General features: G+C 49.4%; 1 protein-coding gene across 2 annotated transcripts in view; it reads left to right on the top strand.

Moving 5' to 3' along the window:
- Positions 1–27,153, top strand: part of CSMD2 (CUB and Sushi multiple domains 2) — a 550,409-nt gene that overhangs the window by 345,074 nt on the left and 178,182 nt on the right. For both annotated transcript variants that reach the window (XM_045858971.1, XM_045858969.1), the window contains exons 14-19: positions 5,801–6,127; positions 10,070–10,264; positions 21,415–21,553; positions 22,581–22,768; positions 23,538–23,726; positions 23,921–24,037. In XM_045858971.1, coding sequence (XP_045714927.1) covers positions 5,801–6,127; positions 10,070–10,264; positions 21,415–21,553; positions 22,581–22,768; positions 23,538–23,726; positions 23,921–24,037 — 1,155 coding nt within the window. The remainder of the gene's footprint in view (positions 1–5,800; positions 6,128–10,069; positions 10,265–21,414; positions 21,554–22,580; positions 22,769–23,537; positions 23,727–23,920; positions 24,038–27,153) is intronic.

Below are 27,153 nucleotides of genomic sequence, written 5' to 3'. Positions count from 1 at the left end.
TATTTTTTTCTGCTTTTATCTTTAGTAAGTTTATTCTCCCTTCTCTCCTTAATGTCGGTTAACTGTTCTCTTTGTTACTTGTTGAGTTTAAACACTCATATTACTTAATTTAATTATTATTTAATAATGAATAGGGCTATGAATTTGCTTTTAAATTCGGCTTTGGCTTAGTATCATCATCATCATTAAAGTTGTCTGTTTTGGCAGCTTTTGTTTCCTCTTTGAACTCAAGACCTTATTTAGGAAAAGGTTTTATGAATTTTCAAGTGATTAGAATTTTTCCTTATTATTTTATTATTGATTTCCAGTTTATTTGCACTGCGAACAGAAAATATGCAGTTTTTGGTTTGTTGAGAAATTTGTGGAGATTTCCTTGCAGCCTAATATAAAGTCTTTTTCTGTAGTATTTTATGGGCACTTGTAAATAAGATAATGTTTCTGGCTTGAAGTTACAGAGTCTCATATACCACATACACATTCATAGTATTTTATATATCCTCTCTATCTTTATTTACTTTTGGCTTCAGATGAACATATTTTTTCTATTCTTATATATTTTTAAATAGCTCATTTTGTCTGTTTCAGTGCTTTTGGGCATAATGTATCATAACTGTCTTATCTTTATTTTGAATGTGAGCATCATCCATTTTTAAAATATCATCTTTGGATTTTGTTTTGCTTTGCCAGTCCTCTAGAAATTGAATGATCATTTTGAAAGCAGTGACAACACCAGAAGAAAAGATAGTTAAAGAGGGTTTTCCAAAAAGCTCCTTTTATTTATTTTTTTCCTCACCTGAGGACATTTTCATTTGCTTTCTTTAGAGAGAGGGGCGGGGGAGAGAGAAACATCGATACAAGAGAAGCATCGTTTGGTTGCCTCCCTCTGTTCCCTGACCAGGACACCCAGACCGGGGATCGGCGCCAGGACAGGGAGTCGTAGACATCCAGACTGGGAGTCGCAGGTGACCATGCCTGGTTCCGGGGGTGACCCACAGTCTAAGATGTGCCCTGACTGGGAATCAACCCTCAACCTTTTGGTTATAGGAAGATGCTCCAACCAGTGAGCCATGCTGGCCAGGGCTAAAACAAACAAACAAACAAACAAACAAAAACCTTCCTTTTATTTTCTACTCAAGATCATATTAAATAATAACCTGATATCATGCACAGTTGTACTTCACTTGTTATCAAGTTTCCTACCTTTATTATTTTTCAAAAGTCTGAGTCACGTGATGAGAGCTCTCTAATGTAAAGGTTTATCCAAGGTCAAGATCCATTTGCACAACCTGGTAACTACTTCCAAAGGGACAACGCACCTCATCTTCCTTCTTTTAAACTGGATGGTGGGTGGTGGATGGTGATGAGATCCAGTCACAACACATTTTGTCTTCCTCGCACCGAGAAGTAAACTCTGTTCTCTCATAGAAACACTGCAGTGTAACATGTAAGCTATTTTTCCAGTGAGAGGCCTTTGTAGCACCATGCACACTCCCTTCCCTGCCCTCGCTGCAGCAGGCCTGAGGTCTGTCTTGCAATGGGAGATCCAGCGGCAGGGACATGCTCCTTCTCTGTTAGTGTCAGATCATCAGCTCTGTTTCTTTCTAGGTGCAAAAATAAATGTTTCTTGGTATCTATCCAGAGAACTTGGCCTGAAAAAAAAAGGATCATCCAAGAGTCTGATATTACCCAGGGGTGTGATATATTACAACTCCTTTTTTTTTTTGTCGTTTCTATTTGCCTCCATCAGTAGTTCTCAAACCCTGCCTGTGCATTAGAATCACCTGGGACAGTTCTAGACTCTGCGATGGCCTCGCTGTGGGTAAATTTTCCCCCTCCCCTACAGTGATGTCTGAGCCATCTTGGCCCATTCCCTTATTTTGCTTAAGCCTTGTGTCCTGTCCCCACATGAGGGTTATGTTTTACTAGGATATATTAACCTATATACATTCACTGTTATAAATGATTTTTTAGGGTTTTTTTTAGCATTTCACTTTATATATTTCCTTTTTATATTTCCTTGGTGTTTCCTTTGAATTCCTTTTTTTATTTTATTTTTTTAACTTTTTAATTTTTGCTACATTGACCGCTGTACTTTTTTCCCTTTGATGATTTTTAAGATAAGCTACTTTATAGTCTATTACTAATTAGGTTTAGTATCTTTTAAACCACGCTTTAACCTATAGTTCTCAAGCGAACCACAGAAACTATGTAACAGAATTTTATTCTGAGCTGAGGAAATTAGCATATCTCCTTCCTCCCACTATATTCTTCATATTCGCATAATCTGCAATATTTTACCCTGGGGTTTGGGCAGGAGTGATATCCTATATCTTCTCTTCCAAAGAATAATTGTTAAACTTGCACTCTGTTTTATAACTATGTTTATAGCAATTATTTAGATACTTTACTATATGGTTTATTTGCCAGTTGCCAGTGCTTTCTAAAATTTTTATTAACCACAACTTTCCCATACTTGAGTTCTCTGTTTTGTTCATCTCTGGGTTCAGTAGAAAACATCTTCAAGTGGCTCTTTATGACCGTTATGCGAATAATACATTCCTGAGGTCTTTAACGTTGGGAGCTATTATCTCTATTGTTTAACAGCTTGGCTGGGTCGTACCCTTTCCTGCTCTAAATTACACAGGGAGAGATCTGTACTGCGTCGAAGAGAAATGCGTGGAGGAGCACACCACAGCATTTCTCCCTGGTTTCCAGAGCTGATACAAGCATCCATCCACCACCTGTTTTTACAGACTTTGGTCAGTTCTGGCGTTAGGGTCTCGGAACGCAATGTGAGGCATGTGTATTCCTGTCGCCATCTCTTCAGACGTCATCACCCAGTACATACTCATTGATTCATTCAGCAAATATTGATTGAGCTCCTACAATGTGCCAAGCATTGTGGGAGCCATTCGGGCCTCAGAGGAATCACAGGATTTCTGCTCCCCTGGAGCATGTGTGTATGAGCTGGGAAGAAGAAGGGCCAGGCCATCAACAAGTGAACAAGACAGTTTCAGAGAGTGACAGGGAGAGCTGCCGGGTAGCTGCTCAGAGTGGTACCCCCCGAGCTTTACAGCACGGACGCTCCATGGCTATAAAGTAAAAAAGGATAAAGTGATAGAGGGATGGGGTTGGGGTGGAGACTCAAGTGCTGTTAATTAGATTCTCCGCTGCAGCAAATCCATTTGTTCACATGCTTACTGTTCCCCTGATGATATTCTCTCCGAAATCATGGCGCCTTCTTTGTCTTCAGTTCACTGTGTTGCTGCTCTTCAGAGGCAGGCCACGTGGTTTTTCCCTTCTGTCTTCCAGGTGGTAGTTGTCTCTGTTAGGTTAGGGCTCCGCGTTGTTTGCATCATGCTCGCAGCTGCATGACCACAAAGCTGGTGGTGGGATAGCTGTGTGAGGGCATCCGAGTCCGGCCTAGAGCCCCCAGTTCAGTGCAGATGTGATGGTTGGGGTCGGTACCTGGATCTTCAGCAGGTTCTAAGAACAAGCTGTGACTCCACTGTTAGACTGAAGCCCAATGGGCAGTACGGTTCCCTTGCTGAGAGACAGTGTTGAGGGGCCACTAAGAGCTTGGTCCCTGGAGTCAGATGGGTTTAAATTTGCATTGATTTGCATGAATTTGAATTGGCTGTTACCATTTGCCGGATGCCCAGCCCTGGCCAGTTACTTAACCTCTGTGTGCCTCAGTGCCTTCATCTTTAAAGGGGGTTGAAAACAGTACCTACCTCGTAGTGTTATTATGATACTTTAAGCAATTGATTGGAATGCTTAGAACAGTGCCTGCACTTAGTAAACCCCCAATAACATATAATAATAATAATAATTATTACTATCAACTCTGTCATGTGTTGCCTTAAAGCTCTTCCATGTCCTCCCTTCCCCTCGACTCCAGCTCTGTCTGTACTCAATAACAGGCAGAGATTACAAGGGTAAGGCTGAATGTGTCCAGGGATCAGCTTCCCTTTGCTGAATCCGCCGGGAGGGCTCTGTGTGGCCTTTTGAACCCGACGCAGGAAGGGGGAGTGGGTGCAGTGGGGGAGGGAAGGAGGAACTCGGCAGAGGAGTCACACCCTTCCCTTGTCTTTCCTTTTTTGCAAACATGATTTTATTCTTTTTTCACCTTAACTGTATCATTATTTAATAAGTCAAATATTTAATTTATTTAAGTTTTAATATTATTAACACCAGACATCAATATAAATGTTATAAAGGGATTAAAATGTTTGTCCATATTAGTTTCTACCTTCTTTATACTTTTATTTATATGTTAAAGATGTTTAGAATGAGCCTCTATCATTTTTGCAGTCAGAAAAATTAAATATTGTTTCATTTTGATAAAATATCATTCACAAACTTATTGCTGTAATACAGTTTTTATTTGGGGTTCATGTCTAATCTTTACCCATATAGAAATAAATATTCAAGAGCTATAATCAAAAGTATACATATAATTTTATGATCTACCGTTTTACTTAGAATGATGTTTAACATTCTCCTTCCTCCAGGATCATATTTATCACTCTAATAATTGTGTTCAAACTGCATCACATTAAATGTTACAATATACCTCACATTACAGAACTGACACATAGGTTGTTCACATTTTTTCTCTGTAATGAAATTATGTCATTATAAACCTCTTTGTCCATGTGGCTTTTTCTTTTGAATTAATTCCTAGAGGTTACTGAGGCAGAATATTGAATAATTTTTTAGCTGTTCATGAGAATTCATATACTCCCTTCCGAAGGGATTATATCAACTTTACACTCCAGCTGGCAATAAATACATATGAGTTTCCATGAAGGCTCAGCAATATTGGGTTGTATATTTTTATTTATTTCTTCTACTGAAATGGACTGTGTTTACATAGTAATTCTATTTTTTTTCTCATATGAATCCTCTGAGCATACTCTTTGCTCATCTTGGTGATACTCAGAGACAATTAAAAAACTCTAATTCAATACTGATATTTGCCTTTGGCATAGTTGTTGCAGTTACTTTTTTTCATTTTTTTATTTTTCTTTAAAATTTTGGTTCAGTGTAATTGTTTGTTTTTTCCATGTGTGGCCCTTCCCTTCCTTCAGCTTCATTCTAGGGTCTATGAGTTACTGGCATGGACCAGGTTTAAAGGAAGGGTCTTCAGGGATGTAGATCCTTGGGGCAAAACCAGAGGGATAACAGGGAGTGGGCAGGACGTCAAAGTGAGACACAGTCACCTTTCTCCCCCGGTTCCTTGCGAAGCTTCCGGTGGCTGAAAGGCGGTGCTTACCTGGCACCTCCTTAGCACAGTTCTGTAGCTTTGAGGTTGTCAGAATCCCCAGGGCACACCTGTCACTTCCCCACCAGAATGTTTCAAGGAGAACAATGGACTTGGACTGTGTCCACTCTGGTTACCACTGGGGGGGGGTCACCCCAGATAAGGAGCTGGGCACTCTGACTGCACTTGAGCTTGAGTGATGGTTCTTCCCTGACACGAGGGACCAGGGGTGTGAGACTCTGCCTGGGGTGAGCACACTGAGGGGGAGCGAGGGGCCACGAGAACAGCGACTGTGCCACGCCTGCCCTTTACCAGAGGGACCCTTCCCGGCACCACACGCAGCACGGAACCCGGCACGTCCCCTGCCCAGGGCTCAGAGCCCAGCCAGTCCAGCCCAGCCCTCGTGTCACGCTGTTTTTCAATTGCTCTTTAGACTACGAGCACCCCCCTCTTTAGAGCGCTCCCCTGCCAGCCCTCAGCGGCCCAGGTAGAGAGCAGGGACGCTTCCTGACCTCCCCGGCTCTTCTCTTGCAGTTTCCTGCTTCTTCAACTTCACCAGCCCCTCTGGGGTCGTCCTGTCGCCCAACTACCCAGAGGACTACGGCAACCACCTCCACTGTGTCTGGCTCATCCTGGCCCGGCCCGAGAGCCGCATCCACCTGGCCTTCAACGACATCGACGTGGAGCCTCAGTTCGACTTCCTGGTCATCAAGGATGGGGCCACTGCTGAGGCCCCCGTCCTGGGCACCTTCTCAGGAAACCAGCTCCCCTCCTCCATCACCAGCAGCGGCCACGTGGCCCGTCTCGAGTTCCAGACTGACCACTCCACAGGGAAGAGGGGCTTCAACATCACCTTTACCAGTGAGTCCTCCCTCTGTCCCCAGCAGACCCTCCCTCTGAGTGCCAGCCCCTGAGGACAGTGTAGCAGTGACGATGTGGGCGGGCCAGTTCCAGGGGCTGCAGTGTGCAGGCCTGGGGCTCCAGCAGGACCAGGAAATGCGTAAAGCGCTGGCTGCCGGCCAGGGTGCTCTTTGCTGTGGAGCCCCTCTCTTTTCAGTGTTGATTTCCTGCATATAATGCAACAAGAGCCTGGAACCTCATTTCTCCCACCCCCCGCCTCCTAGAAATAGAAAGTACAGCTAGAACTGTGAAGGGCCCAAGGGAGAGCAAGCCTCTGTCATCCCCTCATTAGTGACTGATCCCTCAGCGATCTGCTCCCCGTGGTCTTGAACGCCCACTTACTGCTGCCTGTAGGTGCCCAGCGGGGCTGCTCACACTCGGCTTCGCTCAGTTCCCACTCTCACACTCAAAGTCTGGAGCACTGTGTCCATCTGGCTCTGACACTCCACTGGAGCCGACTCTTGGGGCACCTCCTCATCGCCCCTCTCAAGGCCACAGCCCAGAATCTGTCACTCCCAGCTTCAATGCCAGGCCCCCCTCTAGAAGCAGCCTGAAGCTCGGCAGTGGTTATTTTCATCTCTGTGTCTCCTGGGATTATAATGGGGGTGGGGTGGGGGTGGAGGCAGACCCTTGGAGACTGGAAATAACCAGTCTCCAAAGGCAGCAAGAAGTGCACATCAGGCTATAATGAGCTGTAGACCCATGCATGACCTTGGCCGATGACATATAGTCCAATGGGGCTAAAGCTGGGTCTGCCTGAAGAATTACCTAGACCCTTTCCCAGAGGCTGCTTGTGAAACGCCAGTCCCCACCTCCAGTGCTGCCCCATGCACACAAACACACAGACACAGAGCTGGTCCCTCTGGTGACTGACAGAACTGATCTGCCCCCAGCCTCCACCCTCATCCGTGGCACAGAGGTCTTGCTCCTTGTTTCACCTGTCCCTGGAGTCTAATGAAGCTGAAGACAATAAGTGCCAAATGGCCAGCCATTGGGGACCCCAGATTCCAAGGGAAACCCAAGCTAAAGCACGTCCCTGCCATTCCTCAGCACCTTCCTCAGGACATGAGACTTGAAACTCGCTAGAAACAGCCTCCTCAGAGCACGTCTCCTCCAGGAGGCTCCTGCCCACGTCATCAATGGGCAGGAGGAGGCAGGGCCCAGCCTGTCTTCCCCGATCTTCCCCATCCGTGCAGCTCTAGCTTTTAAGTCAGCCTGCTTTCCCACGAGGCCATGAGCTCTGGACCAGTAGGGGAATGTATTACTTCTCTGCCCACCTGGTACGTGGTAAGGATCAGTAAATGTTTACTGAGTGGAAAGGTCCATGAGTGACTCAATGCTCCTTCTCCCCTGGGGAAGTGGGATGAAGAAGAGTAAGGGGTCTCCAGGGAAACTCCACTTGTCCAGGATGGTGACAGCTGAGGACTCTGCAGGGTCAGCGGCAGTGTGGACACTGGTGGGGCACCTGCAGCAAAACCATGCGCTCATGGTCTCCCAGGCAAACCAGACCCTAGTGAGTCCCCGTTTTCCAGGAGAGAAGCAAATGCTGGGTCCCTGGGAGGAAGAAGGAAGCACAGGGTGGTGGGCCCGACCTGAGGACTGAGGTCCTACCTCGCATGCCTGCCCCAGGTTTCTCCGCCACTGTAAAAGCGATACACACCCAGTACGTACACACTGAAAACACAGGGCAAGTCAAAGGAGAAATGCTGACCACTGTCCCAAACCCCCACCCAGAAATGATTGTTGCCAGCATTTGGTGAGCACTCTTACAGACATCGGGTATTTTTCTGTGCATCCGTACAGATGGGCAGTTGGATGGTTAGGTAGAAATAATTTTTTTTTAAATCTGGGCCCCTCCCTAGATCTGCTCAATCAGAATCTCCAAGGGGCTGAGGCTGCAGGATCTACTTCCTAAGAGGCTTCTGAGGCAGCTCTGATGAAGCTGGTGAACAGCAATCCACGGACAAGTGTTTGGGAGGATTTGCAGCGTAGTCTCCCCCGCAGGACGGCCATCTCCTGGGGCACAGCCCAGCAGATGGCCATCCAGGCAGAGCTGGAGTCTGCCCAGTGTCGGGAGGTCCCCTCCCCAGGCAGCTGTCTCCATGGCTTCCCCTTAGGGTGACTTGTAACCTGTGTCCCTATGACAAGGACCCGGGACTCTCCACCCCTCGAGCTCCTTGGACTAAACCCAGTCCTCCCAGCCCTCTCCTCTGGAATATCTTCAACAATGTTAAAGGAACCACTATTTCCTGAGCACCTACTGTGTGAGCACTCTGTTGACCTACTGTGCAAGCACTCTGCAGTCACCTTGGTGGACCCCACACCAAAAAACGTCTTTACACGCACAGCAGGAGGCAGGTTGGAGAAGACACGCAGGTAGAATGGGGCAGTACTGAAATCCCGGACGTAGAGCTTTCGATCCCAGATATTGAGAATAGCTTCATAGTCAGATTTGTGTGTGCATCCGTGTGTGAGTGTGTGCATGAACGTGTGTGTGATAGAGCAACATTATGGTCCAAGTTCCTGATAAAGAAAGTGTGGGAGACTGAGGTCTGAGCTGACCTCGGCTTTGCATGTCAAAGGGGTGCAAAGGGGGTTGCATCCCTTTTGGCTGCAACCCAAAAAAGGAAAGGATGGAAGGGAGTTGGGGACTTCATGGAGGCTCTGGGAGGTACCATCACACTCATCTCCACGCCAATCCCCCACAGCTCCCCTTCCATTAGAAGGGTCCCCAGGTCTACAGGCCTCTTTCTGCCAGCAAGATCCAGCAGCCCCCGGGGTGAGCTGCCTCTGTTTCTGACCGTGCCAATGTTCCCATTGCCAGACGATTCCAGAGGCATGTAAATCGAGTTTTTTAAAGTGGTACTTGCCCATGCAGCCATGGAGCCTGGTTCCCACTGCAAGGCTACCGTCCTTAAAACAGCAGGGAGGCAAACAGGGTGTGGCTTCTGCCACTTGAGTGCTGGAGCGGTGGCACCGCCGAGGGAGGGAGCCCGGGAGTGTGCTTGGTGGAGACGAGGGGACCGGGAAGAAGGGATGGGACTCACTCTTCAGCGGCCCTCGCCATCCATCAGGAGCTGGACCAAGTATTCTCCACTGTCCTATTCGTATCAACTTTCATTTTACTTCTATCCCAGAATGACCCTGCCAGGGAAGTATGATCTCATTTTATAGGTCAGGAAACAGAGGTTCAGCAAGATTACATAAGCTGCCCAGAACCAAGTAGCTAACGAGAGGCAAAGCTCGATTAAACCCAGAAGTGTCCTGACTCTGTCCTTCCCACCCCCGACTGCATTATCAACTGCCCGGGAGAGGACCAGGCAGCCTGACAGTGGCACGGGGATGAGGGAAATGGGTTCAGACAGCGCTGATTCCAGGGCACCTACTTCCTGGTGCTTAGTGTCTATTAGCGTCACAGGAGCTAGAGCCCGGCTCACCTGCAACATAAGTGGTCCGTCACTGTCTGGAGTTAGGGAAGCACGGAGTGGGTTTGACAGGGAGGAGACAGATCTGTTCCTTACGCCTCAGTTTCCTCATTTGCAAACTGGGATAATAATAGCTACTTCATGGGATCATTATATGATGTTAATGAGCGAATATGAGAAATACTGAGCCCACCGCTGATTTGAGAATGGTCATTAGAGTGCAATTGGATGAGGTGCTCGGGAAGGCAGGAGACGGGGCTTAACAATCCCCTGCTTTATGCCCAAGGTGGTGCATGGCTCCCTGGTTTTAGGGCATCTGGCTCTCCCTCCAGCACGGTGGGTTCTTAAACCCACCAGAAGTGGACGAGGTCTAGGGCAGAACATCCTAATGAAGCTGATTTTCTTTGCGGGGGCGGGGGGAGCATTCAATCCACACACCAGCTCCGCCTAATCACACCCTTGACCCCCATCCATACAGCCTTCCGACACAACGAGTGCCCGGATCCCGGCGTCCCGGTGAATGGCAAACGGTTCGGTGACAGCCTCCAGCTGGGGAGCTCCATCTCATTCCTCTGTGACGAAGGCTTCCTCGGGACACAGGGCTCAGAGACCATCACCTGCATCCTCAAGGAGGGCAGCGTGGTCTGGAACAGCGCCGTGCTGCGGTGTGAAGGTATGTGCCTTCCGGGCTGGGAGCCGTGGCCGTCACCGGAGAGGCTGAGGAGGGGACCAAGGGGCCTGAGCCACAGTGGCGCCTTTCCGTGTCACCCTTCCTCCTCTCCCAGGACTCAGGGCCACCCTCTCACCCTCGCACCTGGATGACAGGGGCTCAGAGAACCCCTTGGCCTAGAAGTTTTCATTGTAACCAGAGATTAAACTGGAGAAAACACTGGTTCTAGACTGCCAGGCATCAAACGCCTGTTTCAACGGGGGACTCTCAAAGTCAACACCATTAGGAACCCAGCTTCCTGCTCCTACCCAGGGCAGCTGCACCTGCCCCTCTTTCCTCCTCCACACACTGATGTCCCCAATGCCCGGGGACATCTCCCAGGCTTGGCCTTTGTGTGCCCATTCAAACCTGCCTTGCTATCCTCGTTATCCTTGCGGTCAATCTCCAGGAGACTAAGGGCGGGCCAGCCAGCAGAAACACAGCTAAGTGCACGCACAGGGGTTACCATGGCATCTCCTCAGTCCTGCCTTGCCCCCCAGAGCAGGCTTTGACGCCACTTCAGAAACGAGCCCTCTGTTCACCAAACTGCGGGCCTTTAATACACAGGTGAAGCTTCCTAATGGCAGGATCACATCAAATCTGTGTACCAAGCACACTGCCTGGCACAGAGTTGGCCCTCAATAAAGATTTGCAAATAATGGATGAATAATGTGTACCCTGTAGGCCCTTGGGTGCCATGACCATTTCCAAGGAGGCAGGGGCTGTGGTTCCCTCCTTTGGGAGCCAGAAAGCCTCTTCCTCTCATGCCACTTGTGGATGACAGGTAGAGACCTAAGAGACCTCTCTATAACCCCGCCCCCAAACCCAAATCTGAGCCCACAGGCCAGCAGGCGGGAAGGACAGGAGAACAAAGCGGGGTGTGCCTAAGTGGGAACGCGGCCCCAGAGATGACAGGCAGGGGAGGAGAGCATAGTGCATGTGCCAGGGTCTGGGCTGGGGTCCTGGCAGGCCCCTTCTCCCCTCGGAGCCTCCAGCTAAAAAGGGTGGGGAGGTGATAATAGTAAGATGCATATGAAAAGGGCAGTTCCCACATGAAGTATGTACCCCAAAGTGTTAGCTGTGCTCTTACTGGTTTGTGAACTCCATGAGGTCAGGGAATCACCTTTGGCCTCATATTCCCATAGCTGACGTTGGGCAATACTAGAGGCTCGGGCAATACTGCTTGATGAATCAATGAGTGAATGAATGAATGAATGAATGAACAAACTGTTAACTAGGTTAGAACCTCTTTAATAGCTTCCAGAGCCCTGACTCTCAGCAGACCACCTTTTGCCTCCACCCTGAAACTCACCAGCTGAGTCACACTGGGCAAGTGACTTGGCCTCTCTGTGCCTCAGTTGCCCCATCTGTAAAGCGTGGGTAGCAGTGGGAGCCTCCTCAAGGAGCTGTTGTGAGCAGGCACTGTTCTCGGAGCAGCACCCCGCAGAGCCAGCACCCAGTGCACGTCGGCTGTGAGCATTATTCTAACCTGTTTTTCACCGTGTTTTCATCAGACCAGTCAGAGGAGTGTCACTGCACTTGGGGGCGTCAGGTGGCACGTTTCCACCCCTCCAGGTGCCTGCCCCCGTCATGACGTGAACAGACTACTTTCCTCTTGGCGAGGTCCCCACAGCCTCCTCTGCCACTCCCCTCACCCCCAGCAGAGCGAGCCCTTCTGGAAATCACACGGGCTCTAACATCAGAGAAACAGCATGAAGCTCACGCTCCACCCCTCCCAGCTGTGGAGCTGGCGGAGGAGGGAATTCCCACGTTGGCAGCAGGGGTGTGGTCATGCATGTCTGATGGGATCGTTTGCGGGTGAGGCCGACGGCCCTGCGGAGCAGCCACGGGGAGCCGGCGTCTGGGGACTGCCAGTCGGCGGTCGTTCACCTTTCCTGGGCTGGCCCCTCGTTCTCCCTGGGGCCTGGCACGCTCCCTCGACTTCTCCGGTATCCCTGTGCTGGTCCGTCTGGTCCAGGACGTTCCCCTGCTGTCTCTTGCTCCCCTGAGCTCCCCTGGTTCCTTTGCTCTTCATGGGTGAACACCAGGACACTCAACTGGACACTTGGTCTCACCACTATTATATTTTTCTTTACCGACCCCAGGGACCTCAGTCCCATCTTCCCACCAAGATCCTCCTCACTTCTGGGCCAGAAGCCCAGGTCCCAGTGCCTCCGAGCCTATGGGGGCTCAGTCCCAGCCAAGCTGACCCCTCTGAAAAGACATCAGGACTTGGTAACTGCAGAGCCCTCCTCTTCTCTGCACTGCTGCCCCCCGGGGTCAGGTGGCCATCATGCAGGATGATGGCCATCGAGGGCAGTGAAACACTTAAGACCACGCATGATGCAGGAGGTGGTCTGACCCATGCTTGTGGACCTTAACACACCTCACCGTTTCATAGGCAAAGTCCTGATGTTGACATTAAAACCATTTTATTTATTCTGTCCCTGAGGGACCAAAACTACGGGGCAGCCTGTTACAGAGACCCTGACGTGGCATAGGGAAGAGGAGCCTGCTCATTTTTCTCTGAGTGAGGGGTGTGGGCTGCCACCCCGGTTTTCAGGGACCTCAGGGGCAGCACATCAGAGGGCCAGAGTGAGAGACGTCGCGTCCGGTGGCCAATCCCAGACCTAAAACCGTAGAGCAGGTCAGGTGGAGAAACCCCCGGGAAGCTGGCCCCTGGTGGCCCCTCGTGTCCCAGCCTTGGAAGAACCCGGCTTGTAATCAGCATCTTTGTCTTTTTCAATTTTTCCAGTTTTGTTTTTGATTAAGTATCCCCACCTTGTGGACAATTAAATGCAGACGCTAATGGTCTTTTAAAAAATCTTTTAATATATGCTAAGAGCCACTTAGTTTTTGAGAGGCTGTAATGGGACAAGGGAGAAAATGGCTGCTCTCCTAAATTTAGAAAGAAGGATGATTATCGGGCTGGTGGAAAGCAGAAATTGACAAACTTTTCTTAAAGGGCCAGCTAGGAAGTGTTTGGGGCTTGGTGAACCACCACCGGGCCATCGCTCTGTGAAACAACCTGAGACAACGCGAGTACAGGGGCTGGATTCGGTCCCTGGGCTGGACTTCGATGACCCCTGACCCAGAGAACATAAGGGCCCCTGATGTTTAAAGTGAGGAATCTCCTACGAAGGACTTCCAGGTAGTGAAGGCATCTACGAAGGACCGCCTGGTTAGCGCCCTGCACGTTCCTCCCTTCCGCCTCTTGAAGGAGAATCAGCCGAGTATACCCCGCCGTGGGGAGTGTTTTCCTCACTCATTCTGGCCGGCCACGCGTCAGTGCGGGATGTAGGTGTAGTTACTGTCCCGCTGAGGCACAGAGAGGCTGAGTCGCTCGCCCGGGATCTCCCAGCCTGTAAGGGACAGAGCCAGAATTCAAACCCAGATTCTTGGCTGCACTGTTAGTGCATTCTTTTCAGTTACGTCACCAGAGCACGGGTGGCAAACACAGGGCCGGTGGGCTGAATCCGGGCCTCCACCTCGTTTTATCCAGCCGGGCGCCTTGTTTCTACCCGGTGGGAGCGCTGAGCTCTCAGCTGTTAAGGAGTAGTTACATTTGTACAGTCCTAAAATTACATTCCACCCTTTGAAGGCAACTGCCAGGCTGATGTGCCCTCCCCCCGTGAAAATGAGTCTGACACCCCTGCCCTAGAGAGAATGCAATTTCAGACATGTTTATGAAAGACTTAACATCAGCCACAAACAGGCTGAGAAGCAGGTTTTCTACCTCCCACATTCCAGCAGAAAATGAAAACAAATGGATACACGTCTGTCACAAATGACGAAGACAGGACACCCCTCGGAAGCGGCAGGAATTAACGGCATAAAACAAAATGATAGCCATGAGACAGACATGGCATAAAGATCATCAAACTCCTGACCAAAAGACAAAGACTCCAAATGATTTTTTTAATGTCACTTACAAGAAAAATGTGAAAAAACAGGAGATAATCTGCAGTGAGTGTGTGTTTTCGTTTATAAAGTAATACTTGGTGGTTGTAAAAAAAATGTAAATAGTACACGAGTGAGATAAAGTTCAAAGTGGAAATACGCGTGTCTCAGTCTCACTCCCCTGAGAAAAAATAGTTTAACAATCTGGTATAAACACACGCAGTTTTCTTTTTCCTCTGTGTGTATGCCAAATGTGTTACTTTTATAATCAGAAAATGTTCAAGTTCTCTAAAAAAGAAAGAAGGTCAATTCTCCCCACTCCCACAAGAAGATTGTAAGTGATGGTTATAGCTCACTTAGGCCTCCAAGGAAGAAGTAAGGGTAGTTATTGCATTTCTAACATTATCTTATTCAATCTTCTTGTCACTCTTGTGAGAAAGATATTATTATGCTCTCCGTACATGAGAATTCTGGGAGGCAGCGAGATGGATTGACTTGCCCAAGCTCACCAAACTAGTGATAGCTGAGCTGTAACTCGTGCTGAACGCCAGGCGAAGTGCTTTATGTACTCTGTCCAGCTGGATCCTCCCGGCGGCCCTGTGAGGCAGGTGTTGTTATTACCCTCACTTCACGGATGAGGAAACTGAAGCAACAGAGTGGCTAAGTAACGTGCCCAAGATCACACAGCTGAGTGAATAGGAGAGTTGGGATTCAAATCCAGATATTCTGGTTCCAGAACCATAATCCTCTTGATCACCAAATGAGGTCTGTCTCACTCCAAAGTTCTTGCATTCTACAGGAATGGTGAGGGGTGGAGAAGGGTGTTGGTGGGCTGGACGAAGTAGAAGACAGAGGAAAAGGCTTTCACTGCCTCTGGTCATTCACAATGGACATTCAGTGAACCAGCAGCCCTTGGAGGGCAGTAGTCAGGGCGGGCATTCCCAAGTCCACCCACAGTGGTTAGAAATGCAGTCGCCGGAGTCAGACCCAAACTTAAATCCTGGCTCTGCCACCTCCTAGCTGTGTGTTTCTGGACCACGACCCCCATTCCTCTGCACCTGTTTCCTCAGCTATGGCATGAGGCTGACAGCAGTGGCCACCGTGCAGTCGCCATGAGGAGGAACACACAGGAAAGACGAGGCTGTCACATACTCGCACTTCTCTGTATCATTCTGTTGTACCGTCACTGCCTTGCACGGCCTCAGCCTCAGAGGGCAGGTGTGGTGGGTCATCCCTCACGAGGACACCAGCCGCTCATGCTGCTGTGACCAGATATAGTGGACCAGGTGGCTTAAATGGCAGAAATCCGTTGATCAGAGTTGTTGAGGCTCGAAGTCGAAGATTAAGGCGCCAGCAGGGTTGGTTTCTCCCGAAGCCTCCCTCCGTGGCCAGCAGACGGCTGCCGTCTTACTTGGCCTCTCCTCTGTGTGCTCAGGCTCTGCTGGTGTCTCTTCCCCTTCTAATGAGGACTCCAGCCTGCCCTGGTGACCTCATTTAGCCTTAACTACCTCCTTAAAGGCACCATCTCCAAAGCCAGCCTCAGTGGGGTTAAGACTTCAGCCTATGAATTTGGATGGACACAATTCAGTCATGACCCCAGTTTCTCTACTTTCAACCAGTATTTCATTCCTTTGAAAAAAAAATATTTATTGAGCACCTACTGTGTCCCAGGCACTAGGTTAGTCACAGGTCTTTCTTTTTTTTCCTTCTTTTTCTTTTTTTCTCTTTTCTCTGTGTGCGTGTGTGTATGTTTCTTTTTTTACCCCAACATCATTCTCTTCCATTTTTTCTTATTAGTAAGTGCTCATAAAATACACGTAACAAAATTTACCCTCTTAACCAATTTAGCGCATTCCTGCTGTGTAGCCATCGCCACCATCCGTCTCCTGAACTCCTCCTCCCCCAAAACCGAAGAACTCTGTGCTCCTTTCAGCACTAATTCCTCACTCCCTCCTCCCCCCCGGCCCCTGGCAACCACCATCCACCTTCTGTGAATCTGACTCCTCGAAGTTCCTCCTATAAGTGGCATCATACAGTCTTGATTGATCCTTTTGTGACTGGCTTGTTTCTCTTAGCATGTTCTCAAGGTCTGTCTACGGTGTTGCATTAGGTCAGATTTGTTTTTCCTTTTTAAGGCTGAAAGATTTTCCACCGTGTGTACACACCACACTTTGTGTACGCATGCGTCCACCAGTGGACATTCCGGGCTATTTTCTCCCTTTAGCTGCTGTGAATAACGCTGCGATGACGGAGCTGCATGGATGTCTGCTTGAGTCACTGCTTTCACTTCTTTTGTTTGCCCCAACGTTTGTCATGAAAATTTCCAGCAGAGCGAGCAGTGTAATGAGCCCCCGTGCAGCCATCACCCAGCTCCAACAATTACAAACTCACGGCAAAGCTTGTTTCATTTTGTTTCATTTTACTGGACCACCCACCACCACCCTGCTCGGGGGATTACTGGGAAGCACATTTCAGGCAAAATGTTTCATCCACAACATTTTAATGTGCATCTCTAACAGATAAAAAAGCACTCCTTAAAACAAAACCACAATACCCTTATCTTAAAAAATAAAATAATGACTTAATACAATCAAATTCCCATGATTATCTAGTCCTTTCTTTTACAGTTGTTGTTGTTGTTTTTAAGTCAGAATCCTAGTTAGGCTTTCACGTTACAATTGGCCTATGTGTCTCGAGTCCTCTGTGGCTCTCCCAGCCCCTGCACTGATGGGTTGGAGGAACCAGGTCACACTTACCCTGAGCGGTCTCTTGCACTCTGAATTTTGGTGACTACATCCCTCGGAGGTTGTTTAACATGATCTTCTCGATTTTATATTCCCTCTAATTGGCAGTAATATCTAGAAACCTAATTAGATTTAGGTTCTATAAGCAGAATGTTTTATAAGCAGGGCTCTGGGCCTCCATCAGAGGCACATGATGTCTGGTTTTCCCTCTTTGGGGAACATCAGGAGCCGTCCAGGACCCTAGTCTGGGGATCTCTCAGTGGTCCTGTGCTGTCGTTTTCTCTTCTTTCGTAAGCCGGCGTGCTTAAAGGCACCCTGCCCACATCAACGATTTGGTTACCCTGAGGTGTCGTGCCTGAAGAAAAGGCAAGCAAAATACTTAATTATTTTTCTTTATTTACCAATTTCATATTAATGAGTTGATCCCCTAACACCTGCCACAGTTGAACATTTTTAAATACTATTGAAGTCCAATGTATTTAAGCATACTGTATGTATTTAAATCCATTGCTGTTATTACTCTAATTGACTCTCCAGTTGTCCCAGTGGGGGCCTTTTGAAATTAGCCCAACCTCATCTTGTATGCTTTCTGCCCCTGACCTAGAATCAACTGTTTCTCCAAAGGCCCTGATTTCTTTGTTAAGTGAAAAATGGCATTTAGAATCTGGGTTCTGGAGGTGCTTATTATTATTGAGTAGGTCCTTGTTTTTAAGTCTTTTCAATGAACAGAGAGCAAAGGAGGAGTTTTTTAAAGATAAAATGCATCATGGGTTCATTTCATTTCCATACGAGAACACTTTTTCCTTGCCTTCCCTGATATCATAGCTGTATCTCCTTCCACTCTTGCTGAAACTCCCAGTTCCCACCAACACCAGCTTCCATGCCCAAGAGTCTCAGAATTGCAACACCAGTCCTACGCACAGCAAGGCGACTACTGAAAATAGTTTAAGGTGCTTTTCTTTCTGTTCTTTTTTCCCTGTATCGTACTGAGGGTGGGGTATCAAATTACAGTGTTTTTAAATTGCTTTGACTAGTTTCTCCATGTGTGATTATGCTGCCAACTAATATAGTATTTTATTCATTTATCCCCTCCGCTTTATGAGTTTTGAGGGGTGGCTTATCAAACTTCAATATTTCTTTCTAATTGTGCAAAATATTTTCAGTTCCAAATTGAAACCTCTAGGAGAAGGTATCTACTGAGGAAGTCTAGCTTACCCTAACCCTATCCTCTCTACCCTATCACGCCCTCTTTCCGTGGGTCATCTTCGGATTTTGGGTTACTCTCTCATTGATTGTTAATGTGAGTAAATGCATGTGTGTGTCTCCTCATTTTTTAGATATGGGATCATGGAATAGCCTTATCTTTTTGCTTCTCTACCTTGCCTTTATTCACTGCATATATTCTAGGGACCCCTCCCTGACATTATGTATAGACTATTCCTCATTCGTGTTGTATGGTTGCCTCATGCGTGTTGTTGATTGCCCCAGTTTATTCGCTCAGCTCCCCATTGCTAAACATTTGGGCTGTTTTCAATTTTTTTCTATTACGAATAGTGCTGCCTTGTATAGCCTTGGAGATATATGTGTGTATGTATGCATGTGTCGTTTCGTGTTTTGCTAGTGTATCTTGAAGATAGAGTTCTGCAAACAGAATTGCTGGGTCGTAGAGTAAATACACATGAATTTTGCTGGCTATGACCAAATTTTTCTTCATAGGGGCTGTGTCACCCTGCCTCTCCACCAGCAAGGTTCTGGAATATACCAAACTTTGGGTTTTGCCTACCTGATGAGAAATAATTTCTCATTGTAGTTTTCATCTGTATTTCATTAGTGAGAGTGAGGTTGAGCCTCCTTTCCAATATTAAAGAGATACGCATTTAGGAATCCTCCCCTCCTTCTCCCTGCCTGGCAGCTGCCGCCTGAAATATGAAGGTGAGCTAACAGAGGGAAGCGCTGCAAGATTAGAGAGGTCGTTGGACCACCACGTGAGCAGAAGAGAGGCGGTGGCCGAGGTGATAAAGCGACCCGGCAGAGAGAGAAGACAAAGACTAGCGAAGCCGGGAGTCAGTCTTCCCTCCCTGGAGACTGTAGACATGGCTGTGCTGATAAACGGGCACTGAGTGGAGAGTAGCCGAGGGCTTCCTGGGAAGGGAGTGAGCAGATCGGGGTCCGGCAACCGGAGCGGCTGGGCCTGTGTCCCACTGGAGCCGAGAGAGAGTCCCCACGGCTGCGGAGGTTCAGTGCCTGCAGGGGGACCCAGGGACGGAGCGGTTGGCATGCCCCTCCCCACCTACAACATCTCCTGTGTCCATTGGAGAAGTGGAGCAAAGAGAGCTTTAGTCGTTTCAGAGAGATGGATGGATGGGTTTTGAAAACTAGGTTCATCCTGGAGGTGATAATACCCATTTGCTATTTACTCTCAGTGTTTGATGTAGGTGCTATGTAATTACTTAGTTTCTACAAGCCTCAGCTTACTGAAAAGGGTGATAATCCCTGCCTATGCAGTGAGGATGATAATAGTGTCTGCCTTTTAGTGTTGCAGTTGTCACAAGGCTAATCCGTAAGCCCTGACGTGTATAGGAAGCTCTCAGTGTCCACGAGCTCATGGCTGTCGGCTGTGGTTGCAGAGCTGTTATGTGCTGCCGAGGAGTTTGGGAGATGGAGGTTTTGAGGTTAAGTCTCAACTCTGACCTCATTAGCTCTCGATCTAATCTCTGCCTATTTAGCCTTGGTCTTCTCCTCTGTAAAACGGGGATAATAAAGCAAGCATTGCCATCATTAAGAGTTGTCTTCTGTGATCTTCACCATTATTATTATTATTATTGATCCTTCTTAATTAAACTTCCTAATATAACTTTCTATGAAGAATGTTTGACAGTTCTTTTAGATGTTTCCAGGAATTCAGAGAGGAAGAGTGGGCTGCATTTGGCTGCACTTTATGGAACAGATTACCTGGAGGAATGTACAAAAATTTGTAGAGATAGAATTGCTTTGTAGCTGTTTATCCCCTCCCCAGTCTTGTTCAGGCCACTTTTGGCATCTGGTAGCCCCGTGGTGAGGAAATCCCAAGGAGGCAGGGGTTCCTTTAACCCGGGGAGGCCCCTTGGCTTAAGACCTCTGGGTTCACGCCGTGTTCCTGGGTGTGAGTCCAGGTGCACCCACGCACTAACCCAGGGCTGGTTACCCCACCCCCACTGGCGTCAGCTCACTTAGCTATAAGACGGAGAAAATATCAGCATCCCCTCCCCGGGCTTGTGTTTTGTGAAGGGTGAACGTGGTTACTGACGTGAAGCTAAATGCCTGGCGTGAGTGGGCTCCCAGGCCACGGCGGGGCGGGGACAGCAGCAGCCGCTTTGGGCGCGGGGAGGGCGGTGTCCTGGCCAGGGTGGCCGAGGTTAGGCAGTGCTGACAGCCACCCCCAAGTCTCAGTGACCTCCAAACAGGAGCATAATGTAACCCAGACACAGGGACAAATAACAGGGTCATCAGGGGCTCCGCTCCTCGGAGTCACCGAGAGGCCCGGCTGACAGGACCACCACTTGCACTCTGTGCCCCAGTCCCCGAGGCAGGAAACGTCACCAACCACGCCCTGGCACCCAGGGTTTCCACACGGACATGGCACGTATCACTTCTCTCATTTCATCGGTCGAGGCGGTCACATGGCCTAGCATGACCTCCACAGTGAGGTCCGACCCTGTGCCCTGAGGAGGAGCACCAGAAGAGCCCTTGTGACCACCGTAGTAGAGGCCACGGGTCCAGCTGCAGGAAGAGGCAGGGGTGAGGGGGAAAGAGGTGGGTGCGGCGGGTAGCTGAGGGATGGGAGGACGGGCAGAGAGACGCAGGGACTGGGGAAACAGGCCTGGCGAGCCCGGAACTACGCCTAGACCACCAGGCGCAGGTGGCATTTGCTGACCCGTCCGTCCACTCACTGATTCATCCAAGCAACGATTCCTGATTTTTGGTAGAGGGGGGCAACTGTGCCAAGCTCTAGGCTAAATGCTGGGGGTTCCAAGTTGTGTGAGACGAATACTGTGGTCTCTGCCCTCACGGGGCTCCAAGCTGAGCGTGGGGGCTGCGCCCTTCTCCAGCGCCAGAGCACCGGGTGCAGGGGCTGCAGGGACCTCTCCCTCTGCCACTGGCCTGACAACGGAGGGAGGAAGAGAGAAATACCAGTGTGGCCCAACCAAGGGCTGTGCTTGAGCCCTTCCCAAATGGCAAAGGACTTTGTCTAAAGGATTCTTGTCATTTCTTCCCTCTGGCCTTTAATAAAACTCCAAATGATGCGATTGAAAATATCTGTAAGAGTCCCAAAAGACAGAAATCACAGTTTATACAGTTTATGTAATTTTCCATGAAAACAAAAACAATACTTGTTGGCAGACACATTTTTTTACAGAGGATTTTTTTTGTGCTTGCTTGCTTGTTCATTTGTCCACCCAAGAAAGCTGCTTTTCTCCCTCTGCCCCCCAGCTCCCTGCGGTGGTCACCTGACTTCGCCCAGCGGCACCATCCTGTCTCCCGGCTGGCCTGGCTTCTACAAGGATTCTCTGAGCTGTGCCTGGGTGATCGAAGCCCAGCCAGGCTACCCCATCAAAATCACCTTCGACAGGTGCGTAGGACCAGAGCCCCAGGGGTACGGGGTGAGAGGTGATCTCCAAGCAGCGGTGTGGGAGGGCCCCGGGGCTGAGTAGGGACCAGCACTGACACTCACATGTCAGCAAGGTCGGAGAACACTGGAGCGGACTGCCCTGGGTGGGGCAGACAGCGCTGACTTTGCCCTTGGCCTTGGCCCCACCTCAGTAGTGGGGTTTGTGCTGTTGAAGGGACTCTGACTGGAGGGGTGAGGAGAAGCTGGGGATGTCAGAGGAGGGAGAGTGGGCAGGTAGATGTTGAAGGAGGCACCAGCATCTGCAGAGCCTAACCCTGGAATGTCCACTGTGGGAAGGCGGCCTTCCTGACCTCTGGCCCAAACCTGCTCCCATGCTCCGCTTCCTGCTCCCACCCTGGCTATGCTCCTTGGGTGGGGAAAGACACCACTTAAAGATGAACATAAAATTCTAGACAAAGGATTCATGATCTAGCATAGCAGTCTACAAGCTTTTCTGTGAAGGGCCAGATATAAATATTTTAGGTTTTTGTGAACACTTGTGGATATCTGTTACATAGTCTTTGCTTTAAATATATATATATAATAATAATAATACATATAATTATATAATGCTTTTGTACAGTCTGAGAGCAAGGAGTGCTTTAATAATGTAAAAAGCATTCTTTGCTCTCAGGCTGCACAAAAACGGGCTATAGACCAAGTTGGCCCTGGCCTGTGGTTAGCTGACCCCGGCCTAGAACATTCTACCCCCCGTGAGGGTCTTAGTCATTGTGCCTCCAGGTGTTAAGACAGGTCAGGGCCCAGGCCACAGAGAGGACTGAGAGAGCGTGTCCACCGTGGGAGGGGAAGGGCTCAGATGCAGGAGAGCAGCAGGTCCTGCCGCTTGGCCAGCGAGTGTGTGTGCATTGCGTTCCCAGCCTGCCAAAGTCCGATCGTTCCAAAGCCCTGGGTCAGACGGGGCCTCTTGTCATTTGCACATTCACACACTTTGGGCCTCTCAAGAAGTCTTCCTGTCTGTCTCTGGCAGATTTAAAACCGAGGTGAACTACGATACTCTGGAAGTGCGAGACGGACGGACGTACTCAGCGCCCCTGATCGGGGTTTACCACGGGACCCAGGTGCCCCAGTTCCTCATCAGCACCAGCAACTACCTCTACCTCCTCTTCTCCACCGACAAGAGCCACTCCGACATCGGCTTCCAGCTCCGCTATGAGAGTGAGTCTCGGGGAGGCAGGGGGCAGGGCTGGCCCCGGTGGGTGAGAGGACCCAGGACTGTACCCCCCCAGTAGGCTCCCGGCCTGGCCCTGTCCCCTTGGCATTGTCAAGGCTGTGCTCCTCGGGACACCCTCCCTGGCTCCCAGAGTCTCTCAGGGCTCAGCCTTTACAGAGAATGAAAGTTTCTTCCTAAAGAACCTTTAGAAAGAGTCAAACCTTTAGAAGCAGTGAAAGCTGATGGCCCACACACGGGCTCCTCGTGTGCAGACACTTGGGTGGTGCCGGGTTGGGCACTCCGGGGACAGAGTATTTGACAGAGCGTGACGTGGAAGTGAGGCAGCGTCTCCCACTCGCCCACCCTCTCTCATCACCGTCTGTGTTTGTTGCTGGTGGCTTGGTTTAAAGAGACTGACATCAGTGCAGCTCTACAGACCACGCAGAAAGTCAGGGCTGAGAGCACCACTAAGACACAGCCATTTCCTTACTTAGGTTTATATCCGTTAGCTTCAGCGTGGTGTCTAAGCCTTAGCCGATGCTCAGCCAATGTTTACTGAATGAATGAAGGCGTGAATGAACAAATGATCAAGCCAACTCATCTGCTCGGTCTTCAAATACTCTTAGCAGACTATGCCAGGCATGTCTCATGGGGGCGTAGGTGACAACTCAGGCCTTCTGTAAAGCGGGGCTCTCTCTCCCTCCCTTTATGAGTCAGCCAGGGTCCCTTTCCTGTGGCGAGCGGTTTTTCCCAGCTGTGGGCTGTCTCTTCCAGCTATAACACTGCAGTCGGACCACTGTCTGGATCCAGGGATCCCCGTAAATGGGCAGCGTCATGGAAACGACTTCTATGTGGGCGCCCTGGTGACTTTCAGCTGCGACTCGGGCTACACGTTGAGTGACGGGGAGCCCCTGGAGTGTGAGCCCAATTTCCAGTGGAGCCGGGCGCTGCCCAGCTGTGAAGGTGAGGCCCACCCTGAGGGGGCACTCAGGTGGCGATTCCTTTTCCGGCGTGAAAAACCGGAGCTGAAAGGGGCACTCTTCCGCCGTCACCAGTGAAGGTTGTGGGTCTGGAAGGAGATGGGGGCAGGCCCCGGGAGGACTGGGGGGAGCGTCTTGAGCCATTCCAGCCTTTCACCGCCCTCTCCCCTCCCGCAGCACTCTGCGGCGGCTTCATCCAAGGCTCTAGCGGGACCATCCTGTCGCCAGGGTTCCCGGACTTCTACCCCAACAACTTGAACTGCACCTGGGTTATCGAAACTTCGCATGGCAAGGGTGAGTGTTTTAGGCCCCTAGCGGTTATCGGGGTGTGCCGTGGTCAGGACCCCACCTTCCCCACGTCAAAGTGACCGCAACAGACAGCTACCTAGATCGTGACCTGTGGGCTCAGTCTGCATTTTTCTTACCAACAAGAAAGGGCCCAGAGCCTTTCTCTTTGATCACAGAACTCCCGAACGGAATATTTAAAAGTAAGTATTTTTAAATGCTGGTGGAAGAGATCTTAGAGATTGCCAGATCTCAAGTCCTTAAATGCAGGAATCCTCCCTGAACCTGTCCCCACAAGAGGATGACACACTTTCTGTCTAAACCATCTAGACACGCCCAGTGGAGGGGAGCTGGCCCACCGATTCTACCAGTGGGCGTCTGTCTTCATTTTTTGGTAGATCCGACCCTTCCTAAGAGCCGACACAGTACCCCTGAAACCTCCTCCCTTGTTCTGTGTCCTCGAAGAACATAGGGTGCCTCTGCTCCCCCTTCCTCGTGTCCTTCCTGCCGATACTGGGCACAGCAGTCCTCTCCACGCATAACTCAGCTGCTCTTCACCAAGGACACAGCAAGGGTTTCGGGTCACAAAACAGATGTTAATGAAAATGGCACCTGTGTGGCAGATCCCAGGTCTGGGAAGGAACAGTAACCGGGCAGACATGGCCTGTACCCTCAGAAGCTTATTCTGAAGGTCATCTAGAGTCACGGTTCTCACCCCCTCTGCACTTGGGCACATTCCTTAGTGCTTAGCTCACACCCTAGAGGCTTTGATTTTTCATGCTGGAGGTGGAAACCAGTCATCTGTGTCTGTAGAACACCTCACTGTCAATTCTGATGCCTGCCCTTCAATAAGAACCTCTGAGCTAGAAGAATTAACATGTACAAAAGCCAAGAAAAACAATTTAAAAGAAAAGTAATTCTTCTGGATATTATCAATAAAATGTTGTTATGGGCTAAAGTAATTTCAGTTTGGTACGAGTGTAGGAGTGGGCTTACAAATCAGCGGGGGACGGTAAAGGTCCAGAAATAGGTTCCTCTGTGTGTGTGTGTGTGTGTGTGTGTGTGTGTGTGTGAGTGTGAGAGGGAGAATGTCTTTAATATATGATTAAAGTGTCATTTCCAATCTACTGAAGAGAGGATGGGTTATTTAAGAGATGGTTTTAAAACAGTGAGCTTAAACATTTGGCGGGGGCGGAAGGGGAGAAAAAAATCATCCCTCACACATTTAACCATGTAGATAGATTCCAGTACTAGAGCATCAGAATCGAACCTCGTAGGGACGTCCTTGAAAGCATGACACCAAAAGTAGAATCCGTAAAAGTAAAGACTATTAGACATGATTAAATAAGACTTTGAACAGAATTACTTTTTTCAAAGCCATGAAAGATTCAAGTAGTAAATGGACAACATTATTTGCAACATTTAATCTGCTAAGGGTTACCATCCTGATGCATGAGAAGCTCTTCTAATCTTTAAGAAAAATATTCCCACTCTACGGGCCTATAAAATGAACAGATCTACAAACCAACACGTCATATTAGAGGAAATACACAAATGAAGAGACATCAGCCCCACTGGTAATGAGAGAAATGCAACTCCCCCAGCAATGGAATACACTTCCCTCTCCGAGTCAGCCAGGGGCATCGCGACCGCGGGGGAGATCGTGTGGAGCCGCGAGCACCCGTCCTCGTGCTGGCATCGGTGACGTGGCTGGGACTTCCTGGAGGGTGGTTGGGCAATGTGGGCCAAAAGCTAAAAACACACGTGCCGTTGGACCGGCAGTGTCACTTCTTGAAATTACCTGAAGACGATAACTGAAGTCGTACATCAAGATTTAGCTGTAAGGGTGTCTCCTCAAACACTTTTTCAATAGAACAATTAGAAACTCTTTAAAAGCCCGTCAGTAAGGACTTGGTGAGCAAATGTGTGGCACGGCTCTGGCCAATGGGCCCCAGTCGGCTGGAGCATCGCCCTGTAGCTGCGATGGTGCGGGTTCGATTCCCGGCAGGGCACTCACCTCAGGTGCAGGTCTCATCCCCGGTCTGGGTGCTACGAGAGGCCATTGGCAGATATTTCTCTCTCACAGTGATGTTTCTCTCTCTCCATGCCTTTCTCCCTAAAAGCAATTAAAAAATGAGGCTAAACATATGGCATAGCCATATATTATGTGTAAAGTATACTACTTGTATATTAAAAAAAAGAAAACTTGAAAGAAAAGTCAAAGTGTAGTCCCATCTGTGAACTGAAGCCCCCAGCTGAGACTAGGAGGGCCTGGAGCTTCTTGGGCAAGGCAGGACTGTCCAGGCCACCAGGGCGAGGCCAGTGTCCCCTCCTCCCCACAGTGTTGTCCTTGAGGAGAGAGGGATGGGGACAGTGTCTTTGTTTGTTTCTCAGAGCTGTTTGCACCAAGCCTGGGCCAGAGGCCGCCCTTGCAAGACCCAGAAGCTGCTGTGTGGCACCCCGAGGGAAAGAAGGGCAGCCCTTTCCATCCCTAGAGGAGCAGCCCCCCCAGGCGTGATCCGCTCTGAGTCTGGGCACCTGTCATTCGTTATGGGGGAGGGGACGGGCCCCTCCATGCCTTTCTTCGCATCTTTGTCTAGAAGTCAGTGCAGTTCAACAAATATTTAACAAATATTTTGTATTTGCACTTCTTCTGGGTGCCAGGCAAACACAGCCACTGTGCATCGCCCGCCTTCAGGACGTTTGTAGTCCGGTGGTAGAGACAGAAAGTCCAAAGAGATCTCTCAGTGTAGCACAGCCAGTGCTGAGATGGAGCAGGTGGAGGCGAGGAGACATCCAGAGGGCAGCCCAAGGGTGGAGCGGGTGTCCAGGAGACTTAAACCCTTCTTCCAGGGTGAATGGGAGTTAGCCAGGTGACAGGTGTTCCGGGCATAATCAACAGGAGGTCAGTCAGTGATGCACAACCAGGTCTCTTCTTCCCTAGAACCACGTAAAGGCTTCGCCTAACCTGGATGAAGCTGTGGAAGAGCTAGCATGGCCCTTGACTGCCTTTCTCAGCCTCGTTCTGCGCCCTGCAAACACTGAGCTCCAACTGTACCGAACCTTCAGTTCCGAGAACTCCCTGGGCTTTCTTTGCCTCTAGAGCTCTGCCCATCGGGATGAGT

Source organism: Phyllostomus hastatus, unplaced genomic scaffold (genome assembly GCF_019186645.2).
Source record: "Phyllostomus hastatus isolate PE091 unplaced genomic scaffold, TTU_PhHast_1.1 phas_scaffold_182, whole genome shotgun sequence".
Classification (NCBI taxonomy): Eukaryota; Metazoa; Chordata; class Mammalia; order Chiroptera; family Phyllostomidae; genus Phyllostomus; species Phyllostomus hastatus.
Note: the sequence above shows the minus strand (reverse complement) of the source record. Positions and strands in the feature narration are given on the sequence as shown.